The sequence below is a fragment of the Montipora foliosa genome, chromosome 12, assembly GCF_036669935.1.
Source record: "Montipora foliosa isolate CH-2021 chromosome 12, ASM3666993v2, whole genome shotgun sequence".
Lineage (NCBI taxonomy): Eukaryota > Metazoa > Cnidaria > Anthozoa > Scleractinia > Acroporidae > Montipora > Montipora foliosa.
Window position 1 is genome coordinate 39,901,027 of NC_090880.1, and position 17,500 is coordinate 39,918,526.

General features: G+C 41.8%; 2 protein-coding genes across 4 annotated transcripts in view; one reads left to right on the top strand and one right to left on the bottom strand.

Moving 5' to 3' along the window:
• Positions 1-16,658, top strand: part of LOC137978422 (serologically defined colon cancer antigen 8 homolog) — a 19,943-nt gene extending 3,285 nt beyond the window's left edge. Inside the window, exons 6-21 of the mRNA XM_068825342.1 lie at positions 1,013-1,372; positions 1,503-1,556; positions 2,128-2,192; positions 3,009-3,062; positions 4,173-4,197; positions 5,009-5,109; positions 5,376-5,514; positions 7,449-7,601; positions 10,317-10,382; positions 10,637-10,705; positions 10,849-10,965; positions 12,638-12,766; positions 13,658-13,790; positions 15,488-15,605; positions 16,043-16,217; positions 16,488-16,658. Coding sequence (XP_068681443.1) covers positions 1,013-1,372; positions 1,503-1,556; positions 2,128-2,192; positions 3,009-3,062; positions 4,173-4,197; positions 5,009-5,109; positions 5,376-5,514; positions 7,449-7,601; positions 10,317-10,382; positions 10,637-10,705; positions 10,849-10,965; positions 12,638-12,766; positions 13,658-13,790; positions 15,488-15,605; positions 16,043-16,217; positions 16,488-16,658 — 1,929 coding nt within the window. The remainder of the gene's footprint in view (positions 1-1,012; positions 1,373-1,502; positions 1,557-2,127; positions 2,193-3,008; positions 3,063-4,172; positions 4,198-5,008; positions 5,110-5,375; positions 5,515-7,448; positions 7,602-10,316; positions 10,383-10,636; positions 10,706-10,848; positions 10,966-12,637; positions 12,767-13,657; positions 13,791-15,487; positions 15,606-16,042; positions 16,218-16,487) is intronic.
• LOC137978424 (uncharacterized) overlaps positions 12,379-17,500 on the bottom strand; it is a 10,845-nt gene continuing 5,723 nt past the window's right edge. The window contains exons 3-4 of one of the 3 annotated variants that reach the window (XM_068825346.1): positions 17,443-17,500; positions 12,379-12,395 (exon numbers count right to left, since the gene is read on the bottom strand). The exon at positions 17,443-17,500 is cut by the window's right edge and continues 211 nt beyond it. In XM_068825346.1, coding sequence (XP_068681447.1) covers positions 17,454-17,500 — 47 coding nt within the window. In that variant the 3' untranslated portion in view covers positions 12,379-12,395; positions 17,443-17,453. Of the gene's footprint in view, positions 12,396-15,999; positions 16,138-17,034 lie in introns of those variants that run through there. The other 2 variants (XM_068825345.1, XM_068825344.1) reach the window with 2 other exon arrangements.

A 17,500-nucleotide genomic window follows, 5' to 3' on the forward strand; every position in this document is an offset into this window, starting at 1 on the left:
TAATTTTTGGCCAAAATATCCCGTATCCCGTTAATTCTTATTTGATTCTTTTAAAAAATGATAACTTCGATATCCCAGAATCTTTTTAAAAATATCCCGTATCCCTTTAATTTTCCGCCCAAATATCCCGTATCCCTATAATTTTTTATCCAAATATCCCGTATCCCGATAACCCCTAATAGGGCCTCAAAATCTATGTTCACGTCTTTTTTAAGCCGCGGCTTATATTGACCTGGGAATATATATTCGTATAAATAGTTCCTTTGGCGTATTTTGTACACCGTGGCCAGAGTAAGCCGCGGCTTATTTTCTCTCGTATAAAAGGCCCTAATATTTCACGACCAGAAAAACATCAGTCCATCGTCCACGTGGAGCGTACCTGTGAGGTACTTTCTTGCTCGATCGTCAGCTGTCAGATTGGGCGGAAGGTAGGAACTTCCTTCTTCATCGAAGAAAAAGCGAGCGTTTTCACAACAAACTTATCCATGAGTAAGTTTTTATCAGTTTTCAACGAAAGAAACTACATTTTGCCGAAAAACTTACAACTTCGCTTATTTTTCACAAATCTCTTCTCTAAGAGAAGGCAACATTTCAGTGGTGTGTATATAAGTGCGTGTTTGTGTTGTGTTGCACCAATAGAAGGAGACTCGCACCAGGTCCCCGACATGAAAAATAAAGCCTTGAACTTCGAATGTTTACGAAATCGAAGGTGACAAAGGGTTTTTAGCCTTTTTCCAAGATAAATCATCTTAAAAATGGTGTATTTATGCAGGAATTTCTAAGAAACGTGTTGATTTATGTTTCATTTTATGAATTTTGTGCATCCTTTTGTGAATTATGCGATTTTTCGTGAATTGTGCGATCGGATGCGATTTGAGGTCGATTGTGCGAAATCGCACCATCGCGTAATATCAGAAGGCCTGAGAGAAAGTCTCACTCAGGGCCTTGAAAAACCAGAGCTTTTATTATGCTTTATTTTTCAACTTGACCATGCTTTTTTGCACATGTGTAGGATGAGATGCAATCAGTGGGTAGAGGGAACACTTCAGATGTTCTAACACAGAGGAGTACCAGAAGAGTTGATGAGGGTGTTAAGTTAATGGTCAGTGCTCATGGTGATGAAGAGAGGGCTCAGATGAAAGAGGCAACTGAAACACTTATTCAGAGTGAAAAACACAGAGATACAGGACAGAGGGACAAGAACAAGGGTGTTAAGGAATGGGATCCTGATGACAGTGAAAGGAGTACAAGAAACAGCTTTCTTAGGAAGGAACAACCTACTGGCTATGATTTCAGAAGGTCCTTGATGCCAAATGGGGTCTATACGTCTGCATTTGAGAGTTCATTTGGAATGGGTTCCCTTGACTCAATGGTATATGGAATTTACATGTATTGTTTTTTTTTTTAATGTATGGCCAGTCATTATGAGTGCAACTAGAATAACCTATACTACAAACTTTCATTATACTGTAGTAATAATGAGAACTCTACACTCTCAACAGCTTTTTATGTCTGCCAATGAAAGGAAATTTGTCAACCAGCTGGAAGAAGAAGTGGTAAGTTTTTAAAAACGTTATAATGTAAAAGCGTGCGCGTTGTAATCATTCAATCAGTCGGTCAATCAATCAATCAATCAATCAAGCTGGAGGTACAATTTATCTAATATTATTTTACCACCTACCACAAACGTCAGACTGCAAGATTGAGGAACTGCTGTGTGACACTGCAGGTTTACTTTTTTTTGAGGTTGTTATTGCAGTCTTCATAAAAGAGCAAAAACTAACGCTTATTTATAGCAGAACCGACTGGAAACAAAGAAAAGCGATGAGGGGATCGTATTACATTCTTCCGCAAGTTTAGGTTTTACGTAGCAATTTTTCCTCGTAAATTAAGACAAGTTTTACTTTCTGCAAGAAATATTGGTGCTCAAGCGCCTCAATGGAGATTTTGAAAGCGTTCCCAGATGTGGTAACCAAGCAAAGGTCGCACTTTTAGAAAGCTAATGTACATACTACAGACACCGCCATGCCAGATGCAAAAGAACAGAATCATTTCTTGTTATCATTTCCTCATGGAACTAATACTGTTAAAGCACAGTTTTTGAAAAGAAATTCTCTATTCTTGCAGGAAAAGATACGCAAACTCCATGAAGCAAAAACAAAGCATCTAGAGACACTGCTATACTCAACGAGGTACATGAAAGGCCAATTAAGGGAAAACAATCGAAAAGCTGCACTGCTTTAGAAATAACTGCAGTGGTCAGTTTGCAGCTAGTCACACAGGTCTTGCATAGGTGTTTATAAAGCAATACAACATATGCAGCTCTATACTGTTCAGTATGTCCTACATTGTTCTTCCCTGCTGGAAGACGTTTTTTTTTTTTTGACGAGTACGGGAGAAGAGACCTCTGCCATGGGTCGAAATTCACTTTGTTGAGCATGCACGGCGGTTACTTAGCGACCGAATCCTTACCTCATACTTCATGTTGTGTGGGCTCACTTAACAGCAGCGGAATAACTGTAAAGGAATGCGCGAGACACAGTGGGCTCAAGTCACAGTCAGCAAACATATCATTGGGCATGCGGTTTGAAGAGTGCCGTCCAAGCTTGTGGACGGCGGTTGGATCAAAGCGAGTTTCGACCAATGGCAGGGGTCTATTCTCCCGTACTCGTCAACCCAGCGAACGCAAAAGAAAAGAGACCTCTGCTAACAGGGAAACATTGTTCCGCTATATTATCCAATATTATTCAATATTGTTCAAGAAAGGCGTGTTGTTTAATGGTGTTAGGAGGTGTATCTCTGCCTTAAAAACGCATTCATACGCATCCAGATAGTCAAAATTAAAAAACGTACCTGCCTTCTTGGCTAAAGTTATTGGCATTTCTAATAAATGCGGTCGTAGTTACACTTCGTTTAAAAAACGAACCCATTTTCTCCTTGTTTTTTAGATGTAATAGTGTATCTCCGAATTATTGTTAAAAGAGATATTTATCTGTTGTTGTTCTCAGAGATGAGCTCGAAGATTCACAGAGACAAGTATCTGAACTTCAGAACAAATTAAGGCGAGTACAAAAAAACTTTTATGCCGTTATATTTTTCTTCATGTTAACTTTTGTTTTTTTCTTTGTTTTAATATTAAATCACATCTCTAAGACTCCTAAGTTACAATTAACTATACTTCGCGTAATATCACGCCAAAGGAAAATATAGTCTCCGGGTTTTCGATAGCTTTTCAAAGTACAGGATTTGATAATCAAAGACAGTATCGGACTCGTCTGGGTTATTTTCTTTGTAAGGCCGATTTCAAGTTCCTTGGTAGCAAACCCGTCATCAAGGAGACCTGGGTCCCTTATACATCACTATAAGTGAAACTCCCAGAAATGCCGACAGTACAATTTTGAGATTGGAGAAAAAAAGCCGGAAAACTAATGAAATGAAACGCCAACCGATGATGTTAGTTTGAAGGATTTATTGTACGTGATTGTCTTGTGTTTCCTCAGCCCTTGGCTTCCTGAGATACTCAAGTCCAAAAAGAAAAAAAGAAAGAAACAGGAAATTAAAAAAAGGCCAACAAATCTACGAATTTATAGCGTCAAAGTACCCGCCGTGAAATGGTAAACGTTCAGCTAACGTCTTGGTGGATGGACAAGAACCATCAGTAGGAGCATTCCTCCGAATGGAATTCTTGATCGGGCGTTTTGACAGACCTAGTTATTTCTAAAATCGTCTTTCTCGCGCATGAAACTCCCGCGGAAGCCTGATAACTAATCACAAGAAACTAACTTGACGTCATAGCATCATTGAACAGGAGCTGCCTTTGAGTTTTTGCGGAAGGTAGTCAAGAAATAAATCGGTCTGTAAAGATCCCGTGACATAGGCTAAGTATTGGAGTTGTTCGCTCCTTGTCTGGGGATCCTGACGAAGGCCACTGTCACAGCACTTTTCTATTACGCCTTGTTATAATTTATTGGATCAAACCATTTACATTAGCAGGAAGATTCTTAAACGCATATGATCAACAACATGCAAACATTTTAAAACTTTTCTGTTTCTAACTCGTTTTTCAAGTTCTGGATGTAAATTTTTTGGACAAAGATGACGAATTTCTCCATCAAATTCGACAACAGGTCTTTTCGTTTTTTAATTTTTCTAGTGTTTTTATATTTTCACAGAGCTCAGAAACTGTTAATTGATCAGGTAAGATTGGCAAAAAGAGTTTTCAATTTTTTTGTTTCATATTAACGGGGGGTGATTTGTGTAACTTTGCAGATTTAAAATGTAGTTACGATGTCGGCTCAATACTCGGCGTCGTTCCCTTTGGCTTCGGAATTCTGAGTGATGGACCTCGAATCATTGATTGGCCGTTTGTCGCTCGAATAGGAGATTCCGTGGTCATAAAAATCTCAGGAATGGAGAGTTGCACACTTGATCATTAATCTTCCGAACAGGCTCAATGTTGGGGTATTTGTCGATGTGTGCCATGATTTGCCTTTGATACTCAAATTTCTCTTTAATAATATCCTATAGGAAATATACTATATTCCCTTTAATAATATGCTAATTTCGCTGTAATATGATGTGCCAGTGACTCAGCTGAGAGCGGGATATCGAACCCTTGCGGGATGTCACGGGATCTTTGGGGACTACTAGTTAAGGCTTCTGGCGGGAGATTTAGGTTCATTATTGGTCTGTCGGTCTTCTTACTCATCCACTTTATAGGATGTATTGTTCATACAGTCAGGTTGTGAATATTTTTGTAAGACGTTTCTCCTTGAGCTTATTCCTTTTGTACCCTATCCATTGGCCGTCTCGTGCTGCTGCATCAGTTGAGGAATTTTCATTTCTACATATTTCTTGGGCCCATCTAAGGGGGCTTTCCTTCGTAACTGGCACAGAACAAGTTCTAAATCTCAATGAGAACCAATGGTTGAGACTACCTGGAATCCTTAAGAAACTTTTTTGCATTGCATATCTCGTGTTAAATTTGTTTTTTCTGTTTTCTTCTCAGAGCAATCAGCCAGCCTTGTGTGTCAAATGTGGACAGGAAACAGCTCTGCTATCAAACTCTCACAGTGATGCTGCTATTCAAACTATCAACAAATTATCAAAGTAAATAACTAAAGAATTCTTTTTTTTTTTGGATGGCGACCCGGGAATACCCGAGGAAATAAAAAACGAGTGCTAATTACAGATCCTAATCAAGTAAATTAAGTATTGTTTGAAGTTCTTTGTAGGTTAGAAAAAAGATCTTAGGGTATTTGAATCAAGTCTTTTAGTTAAACGCGCAGTGCGGAAGTATACGGCCGATCAAAAAGCTCGCATATTTTCTGAGAGGTGTAGTAAAATTAAAGATGGAATCTGCATCTGTTCCACAGGGAAAGAGATGATTTAATGAACACGCTCACAGAGCAGAAGGAGGTCTTGGGCGAAGTGCGACAGCGAGAGTTTGAGGCATACAGTCAAGTGAAAAACAGCTGTCACATGGTTGAGCAGGCTCAATTGGAAAAAGCAGAGGTACAAGACAAGGGAGTGAAGGGTTAGAAGTAGAAGTGTCAAAATGGAGAAGAGAACGTCACACTAATCTGTACAACTTTTAGCAGTTATCTCAGTTATAAACACCTGAGGAATTCAGGTGATTTCAACGGGAATTGAACCAATGACCTCTGCGATGCCGGTGCAATGCTGGCGCAATGCTGGTGCAATGCTGGTGCAATGCTCTACCAACTGAGCTATGAAGCCTCACAGTTGGGAGCAGGTCAATTTGTTGGGCTGATGTGTTCCCGTGAAAGGACTCGATGAATGAAAGGTGTCTATAAAAGACAGTTGCTAAGAATAGACCATTTTACAGTTGTAGGTAAGTTACCTGGCCTAAGAATGGAAGCGAGGCTGCCGGTGACCAGGGCTGCTTTGATAGTAACCTTTTGTGCTTTTCTAATGCTAATATAGACTAATTAAAATAACGACAGCATAATTTATATGATAAAAGTAGTGAGGACAGTATCAACATAAGGTCACCGGCAGCCTCACAGCCATTCATAGGCCATGGCGGTCATTGAGTCAACAACTGTAAAATGGCCTTTTGTCCAGACAAATGCGAGGATCACTTCTCCATTTCGTCTATATTAAACGGCACACACTTCAAATATATGCATGCATTTATTGCAAGTAAAAATATATTCGTAATTGTGGGCTTTAGACCACGTTTTTAGCTCGTGGAGAGCTATCGGAATGGTTGGAGAATCAGGCTGTCAGGCGTAAACAATGGAAAATTTGTAATCGATTTCTAATCGTCGTTCGGCAGGCGCATTCATGCATTCGTTAAATGGTCGTTAAGAATGAAAGACGTTCAATATAATGTATTACACTGCCACTCTATAGGCTTGATAATTCGCGATATCACCTCCCTGACGCAGTATCTTACTTACTCCACGAGTTTACCACACGATACCTTTGATTGGTTTTGGAAGTGTCTTGTATGACCACCAGTCGGTCAAAGTTTACAAATTACAAAGTGACGAGTAGTTCATCATTGTTTAGTCAAATTCAAAAGAACCGTTAGGTCCATCCAGTCCAAGGTAGTTTGATCTCGTTGGGTTTATTAGGAACCTTTCGGTCGGAGGACGAGGACAACTACCAGTACGATTTTTCCGTTCCGAGCATGCGCACTTCGAAAAATGTCGGCCCCCAAACCTTATGCGCATGTTCAGGGCGGAAAACGTCCCCGTCCTCCGATCAAGGTCCATATTGTTAGGCACAGGAGAACATTTCTGGTAGCCTTGGAGCGTTCTACTGCCTTCAATTTGACACCTACTTCAGGTTAGAGCAACATGCTAACCCAAGTTTTCTGTGTGTAAATCAAACGCCAAATTGTCTCGTCTTGGATTAATTCAGCCCAGTGCTGGAGCCCTGTGACCTCGCTGAATGAAATATACTGCCGGAGTCGATAGATTTTCGATTCGATTTTTCTTTTACTCCACCATCAAGGCTTTCTAAGCGAAAGGTCATCGTAGTGTATGCAACAACTTTGGCTGCTGTGAAGAAGCCTGGAAAAAAAACAAGATTGAACAAGACTCAAACAACTGTCGAAGTTTTTCCGTAAAATGCGACGATTTTTCACTAAGAAAGTCGTCACATATATGCAGTTAGCGTGCGTATCTGGCGGGATGTTTTTATCGCGGGTTTATTTCAACACGTGCGAATAAAACGATGATTGCTCCGTTGTGTTTTGGCCGCGAGTGCGAGTTGCCCATACCACTCACTGCCCACTCGAGGCCAAAACACAACGCAGCAAGCATCGATTTACTCGCGCGTGTTTGAATAATGCCGCGATGAATATCCCGCCAGCCACGCGTGCCAATACGCAGTTCCTCTACATGAATTCATGTACTTTTTGTTTAAGAACAGTAGGATAGTTGTTATCCAATCGACTGACTTTTTTTTTTTGTTAGGCAATTATCCATGTCAGACAACTGAGAGAAGATTTGCACAGAGAGCGAGAACGTCATGAACAGTACATGAAATTATCAAGCGAGAAAATGGGCAAAGAACGACAAAACATTCGTGACGCTTGCCGAGCAGAAACCGATAAACTTAACAAACAGGTAAATCACGGCATAATTTTTAAGCGTTAATTCTAGGAATTTGGGCTTGCGATTTGGACAGTCAGGATGGCTTAGTGGTAATCAACCGTGCCTCCCACCTCTGCGACCCGGGTTCAACTCTGGACCCCAAAATCGTATGTGGCCTGAGTTTCAGTCGACCTCAACCAGACTCCGAGGGTTTTTCTCCGGGTACTCTGGTTTTCCTCCCTCAGCAAAACTCGACTCCCAGCCTATTCCATCTTGCTGTGGTGCAGTGCTCCGAGGTCATACATACATGGGTCGTGTTCAGGGGCCGAGCGCCTAGCCGGCAGCACAGCTCCTTCGGTCCGACCTCGTCGAGTCGCGCCCTTAGTAATTCAGTCTCCGACTGCGGGTAAGGGCGTTTAGCAGGTCAAGCATTATCATCAGAGGAAATAGTCGGGACAGTTTCAGTTTTTTGCGCATGGACAGAAGCCCGCGACCCAGAAATGTAGATCTCTCTCATTTGGATTTGGCACCTTAGTTTACTGTATTATCTTAATTTAGATTACGGGTCCCGCTAAATTATGGCCAATCAGATTGGGTCTGATGACCACAACGCCTCTGATTGGTTTGCAATCAAGTTCGAGGGATTGCTCGTGCTCAATGCAAAATCATTATGAATCGTGCAAGGAAGACAAACCGCCACGTCCCCCCCCCCCCCCCCGCAAAAATCTAGCAGTAGCCGCGCTAAAAATGGATAATACCGAAAACTGATGAACCATCGAAAAGAGGATTTGTAAGCTGACGCCGTTTCAAGCGTCAGCCCTTTGTGAGAGCGAACGTTCTGGTATCCATTTGGACTGATTACCACGATTTCGTTAAGAACGAAACTATCAACTTTTGGTGAGCAAAACTTGGCCAGGACGCGATTTACAAAGCCATTTAACAGCACCGTTTAAATAGGCCATTTCCGAGTTCATTTCTGCCTCTTCTTCAAAGCGAATCTCTAAGTGCGAAGTTTTTGTGATGGTAATTAGTTCTACTTTACATATGAATGAAAACTAATTTTCATGAGAAAAACTTCGCACCTAGACTCGCTTTGAAGAGGAGGCAGACATGAACTCGGAAATGGCCTATTGGAATAGAGTGTTTTCACGTGACGTCACGGCGGCCATGTTGGTGTACCTGAACAAAGGAATGGCGGCCATGATGGTGTACCAAACTAATCCTCCGCACAATAATCCAATATGGCTGCTGGTCACGTGAGTGAAAACGCTCAATACCCAAATGCACACACTCAGGAGTCAATGACTTACAGCGTACAACTTCATTCTATTTCTGAAACGGCGTTTTTACAGACCGAGTTGTTCTTAGATTGATTTTCTGGCGAAACTAGACCTCTCCAGCTAATAAATAGTCAGGAGTCTTGTATGAGAAATTAGAGCGGTTTTCAATTGAGTGTCGAAAGTAATTAGCGAATTGCTTTGGTTTTGCATTACTTCACTCAGTAATTGGTTCAAAGTTCTCGCGCCATTTTTTCATCCAATCAGGGGGCCGTTTCTCGAAAGTCCCGAAACTTTACAAGCCGTTTTCGGGTGTGACAATTCCCTTTGTATCTCAAGAACGGAGAGAATTAAATTCGTCAAAACTCAAAGTTAGTTCTATTTTTGTTACCTTGAAAACATGTCAAAAGGTCGGGTTTCCAAAACAAGCGGTTGTTAATTTCACAGATGGCTTTTCGGGCCCGAAAAGTTTTCGGGACTTTCGAGGAAAGCCGCCCCAGAGGTGAAACCAAAACCAATCGTAGCTCGTGCGTGCACATTTTCCCGCGCTTTGAATCGGCTTCGTGTAAATACTTCGAGTTTTGATTGGTTTACGGGATTGTCTCCGTCCTTTTGGATTGGCCAAAGTAATTACTTTGGTTTTTGTTTTACGACACTCGATTGAAACTCGCTCTATTACCCATGGAATTGAGATTGGTCACTCGTGTAAACCAATCGAAATCGTCTAAAAATAGCTTGATTTGTGAAATTTCGCTACATAGACCTAATATTGGAGTTGTAGGTTCCTGTTTATGGACTCCTGACACACCGTAATCCCAGCAGCGGACGAGGGACAGGCGCCATCTAGAATCGCACAACTCAGGCGAAGAGAGGAAATAGAAGCTAAGATCTGCGACGGTAGTAGCTTTGCATTTTATCAAGTTTTCGACGATTATTCCACCTCGTTCGCGTCGCAAAAAATGGGCGAAGTATCTTAAAAATAAATTGGTACGAGCGGTTTCGAAGTAAAAATAGAGGATGAAAGATTCACATTTACGGTATGCTCGCGTTGTCGTTAAAACCTACTCCACTATAAAACGTACTCCACTATAAAGACTACACACAACCCATAATTCCTCGATTCGCTCTGACGAAGTGCTAACGCTCGAAACGTCAGCCTTTAGAATCCCTGTACGGTGGTCAATTTACATTATCAACTCCGTTGATAAAACCAAATTTTTGTGTACTACTTCCCCACCGACACAGCATTGTTATGCAGAGTACCAAAAAATATGCGCAAAAGTGCCTATTTTCCCCTCTTTTAACCAATAATATTATTGCTTTGTGGCGTTCCCGTATAGATCCTGCTTCGTCCGGCCTACATTCAGTCCACAAACAGGAAGCTAGGAAATCAGCGCGCAACCAAAAATGTCACTCCAAGCAAAAATCCATTTTATTCCCGTCGGGCTCAGTATCATATTTTTTTTTTCAGTTGGAAGCCTCAAGTGAAGCGAGTGCTGCATTAGAAAACCAGCTGGAACGACTCACTAGAGAAAAGGTAGGGTACTGCACCTCATGGACAATTCACTGTGGGAGAGTACGTTACTTGGCCGTCTGGTTCGGAGCGTTTAAGCAACATCATTTTCCTTGTCTCTAGGCGTCGTTTAGTTATTGCGTCCAGGGGAAGGATTGTGGCGCGAGACCTGGGCAATAGCCATAAATGAACCAATCAACAGAATGATGAACATCGTGTGCGTTTGGTCGACCTGATCTCCATAATTGCTGTTCTTTTTTGCATTTGTGTCATTTCAGGTTGATCTTGCGACTGAACTCGAGAAGGCAAAAAGCCAAATAATGGCGCACACGTCAGAAATAGAACAGGTCGGTAAAAGTGTGCCCCCACCCCGTCCTCAATTTCTCGCCCCGTCCTCAATTCCTCCTCCTCATCCTCAATTTCCATCGTCTTTAATTTCCTCTGGTCACTTGTCCTTCTCTCTCTAAACCTGCTCATATTCACTTACTAGGTTGGGGCCAACGTGCAACAAGAGCTGGAACAAACGCGGATGAAACTTTTAGTTGCTCACCAGGAAATAAATTCAATGAAGACAACAGCTCAACAATCCCAGAGGGAAAGAGAATTGGTAACTAGTTAACTTCCTTCATTGCGGGCATTTGTTTTCGGGGACCGTGGGTGGAGATTTTCTTCCTTTCAGTCAAACATTCGGGAGCAAGGTTGGTATGATGCGGTTTGACTTTGTTGATTCTGTACTCCGCCCGAGGTTTTTTCCGAGTTTCCAATGGATACAATTTCAGCAACATATATTACCTGTACATATTTATGTTATTCACCGGCCGGGAGGTCCGTATAGGGAAAAACTGTGCCCGAGGTCTTGAGTACGGTACTCGAGACCGAGGGCACAGTTTTTTCCTATACGGTCCTATACGGACCCACCTAGGCCGGTGAATAACGTTCGTTTTTTATTTATTTCTAAATTCTACTTTAGAGGGTAGGAGATACTACTACTAGGTCATGGTAATTTTAATTTATACATTGTCTCATCAACCTGTCAACAAAAGTTCGATAAAATGAATGGGGATTTTTTTACATTTTGTGAAGTTTCACTTCGAAAGTCAACAAACTTGGCGAAATGTAGAAGAAGCTATTTCAAAACGATAAAGACAAATTATAACTTCACTCACAATTTCGACCCCAGAGCTCTTCTCTTTTGTGCTTAAGAGCTCTGGGGAACCCTGATACAAAGTGTCTTCTCGTCGGCTTTCGTGAAGAGCAATGAAAAGCGTCTCTGATAAGTGCATTCATGTTAGCACGTAGAGTGAGCTTGCGCCTTAAGATTCAAATAGGCAGTTTTTGGCTATAAGAACTCTACGGCGCATGTTCTCCTACGCAGAGTTTCCCAGAACGTAGGGTTACGCGCCTACATAAGATCCGAGGCTCTGGTGACGAGAATGCTTCGCTTGTCACTTTGTGTTCTTTGTTACCGTGACCGTGGTCAAGAGATAGGAAAATTCTGCCCGCTCCCTCAACTAATCAGATTGCTGGATTCTCAGGATACCGCGACCCTGCCAGCAGAGCCTTTCGTAACTCGACGAGAAAGAAAGGACTCTGCAGAAATCGTGTTAGTCTTTATTGAGTATGCGCAAGCCGTTGCTTGGAGACCAGGCCAATCGCCGATCGCACTCCTAGACGCCATATTGATTTTCGTACTGAAGGCTCGATTTTGGGGTCGTGCAGTACCTCATTGAACGGGATTCAGGATTGGCCAAAAGAACAATAGAACGAACAAAGATAAAAATGGATTTAGCACAGAAAACAGTAGGAAGTACGACACTGTTTAGTCAATGAAATATAGTGTTCAACAAGAGGTACGACCCTACCCCGATTTTGGCCTTCGCCTTGTCAGAAACATGCGCGCGCTGCCTAAACCGGTTTGACCGGAGTGACTAGCCCAAAAACTTGGCCTGTGGCGACTTCTGCAGAGCCTGTCTTGCTTGCCCTCTGATGAGTTTTAGAGAGGATCTGCTCGCGGGGTGGATTCCGCCCGCTCACGATCTAAGAAATAAAGAAATGTATATATCATCATCAGACTCAGAGGATCTTTTATGTCAACCAAAGGCGTAGAGAGCCATTTGAAATGACAGTGCAGGAAATTGCTTCTCATTAGTTTCAATAAAAAGATAATTTTAAACAATTCGTACTGACATTTAGTAGCATTGGGATTTGGCGCATGCGCAGATTAATCTTTTCCTGGCACCGTCGCATCAGTAGTAAAAGGCGGTCGTTATTAATTGTAGGAGAAATCTCGAGCATCAAGTGAAATAGAAATCCTCCGACGCCGCCTGCAAGAAGCCGAGAAAACCTTGGTGGAAAGTAAAGAAGATTGCCTAAGACTTACTGAGAGAGTGGACATCGCTGAACGAGAAGTAAGCTGCTTTATAATAAGGCAACTCATCTGAGATACCAAATATCGATCCAGCAAAGGAATTTTCCTTCAGCCTCTTTCTGAAAGCGAGTCCGAATGATAAATTTCTTAGGTGACGAGTAGTCTTCCTTTTCACCTGAACCCTTTTACTCCCACGAATAATCAGTATGTAAATTCACCTCACAGTTTCAAAAAAAAAACTACCAGGCAGACAAGTTGAGAATAATAAAGACTATTATCAACACAGGGTATTGTCTTGATGTAACACTAAATGCTCACGACTAACAAAAAAGAAATCTATGGTACGAGTTAAGAGCATAAACATTCATAGGAGTGAAAGGGTTAAGCCTAGGACAAGGGGCAAGTTTCTTGAAAGTCCTAAAAGCCATTTTTGAAGTTGCTATCCGCTTTTGTTGGAAATCTGGTCGTTTGAAATATTTTCAAGATTATTAAAAGCAAAATGATTGTGTTCTGAACTCAGAAAAAGGCCCGAAAAGTCTCGGGGCTTTCGAGGAACGAACCCCAGGCTCAACATAGTGGAAGAATTGGGGTTTGCTGGCCGAGCGGAGGATTGGCCGCATCAAAGGAATGTCCCCAGGCCCCTCCTTTCGTTCCCCAACTACGGAACCTGGTACCTGAATGAAAAATACGTTTCATATATAAGAAAAACTTTAGACTTCGCACCATTTTCTTGAAAAGCTGTTTCCTTGACACTGGCAAACAATTCTCGTATAGGATGTGCATAGAGGGATAGAGCTCACCCTCGTTTTTTTTTTTAGACTACAGGAAGGGAGGAGAGGGAGACTCCCTTCTATATCCCTCTCGGTTTCTTCCTGCCTTCTTCCTCTTCTTCTCTCGCTTATTGTCAATTCATTCATTTCATGCGATGCAGGTTAAAAGAGCAGAGATTACAATGGAAAAGCAGCTGAAATCAAAAGCTGAGCAAATGGAAAACCTCACTGAGCAGAACAAACAAAGAGAGGATCGACTTAACACCATGCTGCACGAAACAGAGTCCAGACATTGTGAGGCCTATTTTCAGTTTATAACTTTAGATATAAGCAATATATCACTTTCGATATATTAAAATTTAGCTTGATAGTGAGGCTTAGAGGGCACAAAGAAAATAAATGAATAAACATGTTCATTCAGTTTCATTTGTTTGTGTCCTCTAGGCCTCGCTACCAAGCTGAATTTTAATGTATCGAAAGTGGTATGTTTAACTGATAACGGATGCGTAACTTGTCTTTACCTTAGACGCAATATTTTTCCTGGAGTTGAAGTGTTTTCCATAGTTGTATAGTCGTAAACTAAATAGATGCCTATTTTGCGAGCTCTTGTTTGATTTCATTTAGTCTACCCCCCTTGCGGAGAACTTTGCGCGATCGCGCAAAGTTCGGCCGTGATCACGTGACACGCGTAGGATTATGGCACAGACGATTTGTTAACGCGTATATATTTTAGTTTTGTATTTGCAAGAGTTTTTTGTAGTTTTCTTTTCACACTATGTTGTTTGTCATTTTCCGGTTTGTTCCGATTAAATTTGGCGTTTGAAGCCTACCAATGATGATGGAGAACGTTTCCCAGCAACTCTCAAGTGGCCTGTGTTGGGTTGACCAAAATTGCGCTACAATTTTGAGGTCCTTATGGGAAGAAAAGCGCGGTGGCCGAAAAGAGACTTAATTAAACGACCCTTATCTCAGTCACCTTTAGATGCTGTTAATGAAAGTAAAGTAAAGTCTCTGCTTACGAGCCAGAAGGCCCATCAGGTCGGCACTTATCTCCGGTTTCATTAGCATGAAGCGACTAGGAATATTTCTACTTCCCCCTGGATGGGATGCTAGTCCATCGCAGGGTTACCCCCAGCATTTCGCCGGTACCCATTTATACACCTGGGTGGAGAGAGGCACCGTGAGAGTAAAGTGCCTTGCCCAAGAACACAACACAATGTCCCCAGCCAGGACCCGAACCCGGACCGTTCGATCCGGAGTTGAGCACTCTAACCATGAGGCCACTGTTAATGAAGCCGTACCCTTTCGTTCAAGCATTTGCAGGGCTAGCCTCGATAGAAGCTGCAATACGACGAACGAACTGACCAACAGCAAGCTGCTAAAACCGTCTTTCAGGTCCACGAGAACCGAGTAATAGCTGCGCTGGATATTCGGCTTGGTGCCTCTGAATTAGCGCTGTTTCGATTTTTTTCTTTTACACTGAGAAATGTTCTTATAGATTCTTGTACAAACAAACTTATCTGCATGTTACAATTGTTTTAGAGTGTATCTACTAGTAAAGTCTTTTTACTAGCCAAGTGGCCAACTAGGCCGGAGCTTATCCCCGGTTTTCGTAGCATGAAGCGACTAGGAGTACTTCTACTCCCCCCTGGATGGGATGCTAGTCCATCGCCGGGCTACCCCCGTCATTAATTCGCCGGACCGTGAGAGTAAAGTGTCTTGCCTAAGAACACAACACAACGTCTCCGGTCAGGCCCCGAACCCGGACCACTCGCTCTGGAGTCGAGCGCACTAACCATGAAGCCATCGATAAACTACCGATAAACTAATGCCCACTTCATCGTCAATTCATTTCTTCTAAACTTCTAGCGTTAGTTACACGCATTAAATCCTACAAACTAACTTGCAGTAGATGACTGATTTTTTTCGAATAATCTTCATTGGCTTCTCAACATTTACACAGTGTTAGTTGACAGTCGTTTGTCTTGCAGCGCAATACAGAACTGAATTGCAGCAGATGCTGGAGTCGGAGATGCAAGTTTGCAATCAGATGAAAGAGGAATGTAAGAGGCTCACCCAACAGTTGCAAGATTCTTCTGAAAAAGCGAGGTATCGTTTGGTCCTTTTCAACTCCTAGCTTCTTGTTTTACAGCAGATTCGCGGAAATGATCCACGGCCTAGTTGTTCAAACGCCGTTTACAGCTATTCCCAAATCATAAAAACTAACCAAGGAGTTTATTTTTCTGCTTCGAAATGTTGTTAAACGCTTATATTCGGCAAAATTTTACATTAGAGGAAGTCAAAAATAAGCAAAAGAAACTTTTATTGAAAAGTTGAAAAAATGAAACCAAAGTACGCTAATCCTGGATTAAATTTGCTATTGCTATTGCGTTTGCTATTGCATTTCTCCGTAATGGAATCTTCGGGGCTTGTAGCCAATTCTATTCAATTCAGGTTAAAAAGACGTGCAAAGGTTTCGGGAAAAGTTTGTACAGCTTAAGATTCCTCCATTTCCAAATTAGCATTCTTGTTTGTTCCAAATTTAGATCCAGATTACAAGAGGCTAATCTGGAACGTGCAACAGCGAAACAAAAACTAGAGGAATCATCGACGGAGAGACGAATGTTGGAGGAACAAAACACTAAGAAAGACAAAAAGATAAATGAACTGTCAGCGAGGCTCAAACAAAGTGATGAGAATGCTAGAAAACAAGTTGATCAGGTAATATTGACTGGGAATGATGGAACAGAATTTTAATGAAAGAGTAAAGGGTATTGTCCTTCCTTCCTCATCTCCCTTCCCTGGCATAAATCGATGCAGCAGCCGAACCAGTTCCCCCCCCCCCCCCCAGGTTTTTTTTTCGGGGGGTGGGTCAGACTGCACGGAGGCTGCCTCACATCACAGTGTCTTATATCGAATGGTGTTTTGCACTCCTGCACGAATTTATTTGTCTGGTTTTTGCGTGAATGTGAGCTGCGTTTCTCCTCACAGATGTGTGAACTGCTTGCAGCAAGAAATAACTTACTAAAGGAAAGGAAAATTCTAAGTCAAGAAGTAGAGTTCCTGAGAAAGCAGTGGATGTCGAAGATGACGTCTTCTGGACACGCGACACCTGTCGATACCGCAAGTCACGCAAGTACTGAACAGGACGAAGAAAAGTGACACCTGACGTGATGTTGTAAATCTTCTCAGTAGGGATGTAACTTGTTGTGTTTTTACACGAAATTATTTTTATTTCTTAAATGTTTTATCCATTTAAAATTCTTCTCACCCGTGACACTTACAGAGCCTGAAAGCTACCCCAGAATTTATATTCTTATATTTGGGACGTCACGCCACGGAAAACCCTTCATGGCCAAGCCAATGAATCAACGGCTAGGATGCCTAGCAAACGAAATGTACACTTCAAAAAGTGCCCCTAAATATTTTATTCTCATTAGAAATTATTGTTACTTTGTTTGTAAAACACTGATTTTTTCAAATTTTAACTATTTCTCTCGTTCTTACTCGCCCTCGTGAAATGAAGCCGTGGTGGAAATATCTGGATATAAGAACTTTATTTGAAGACAGTTATCTTCCTATGTTGCCTCAACGAAAACTCGTAAAATGAAAGTATAATTGTTGTTCGAGAAATACACTCAGTTTGTTTGTCTCTGTTGAAGGAAAGATGACATTTTATTATGCAGGGAGCTCGTGCAGGGTCGACTGGGTGGCTCTCGACTCTGAGAGTTTTCTCTCTGGGTACTCCGGCCTTTCCCTCTCACGAATAAGCCAACATTTCATTTGATCAGTTTAAATTTGACTTAAAGTGTCCTTCATTAGTAGAGTACTTGTGCTAGCTATAAGCGTGAAGCCATAATTACGTAATTAATTTTGTTATCGTCATCTTCATTATCATCACAATCATTATTATGCAAGTGGTCTTCTGTCCATGGTAGGGACCTACCGTGCGGTATCTTACACATTCACACTGCAGCACCTGTAGACGTATCTGACCATATCCT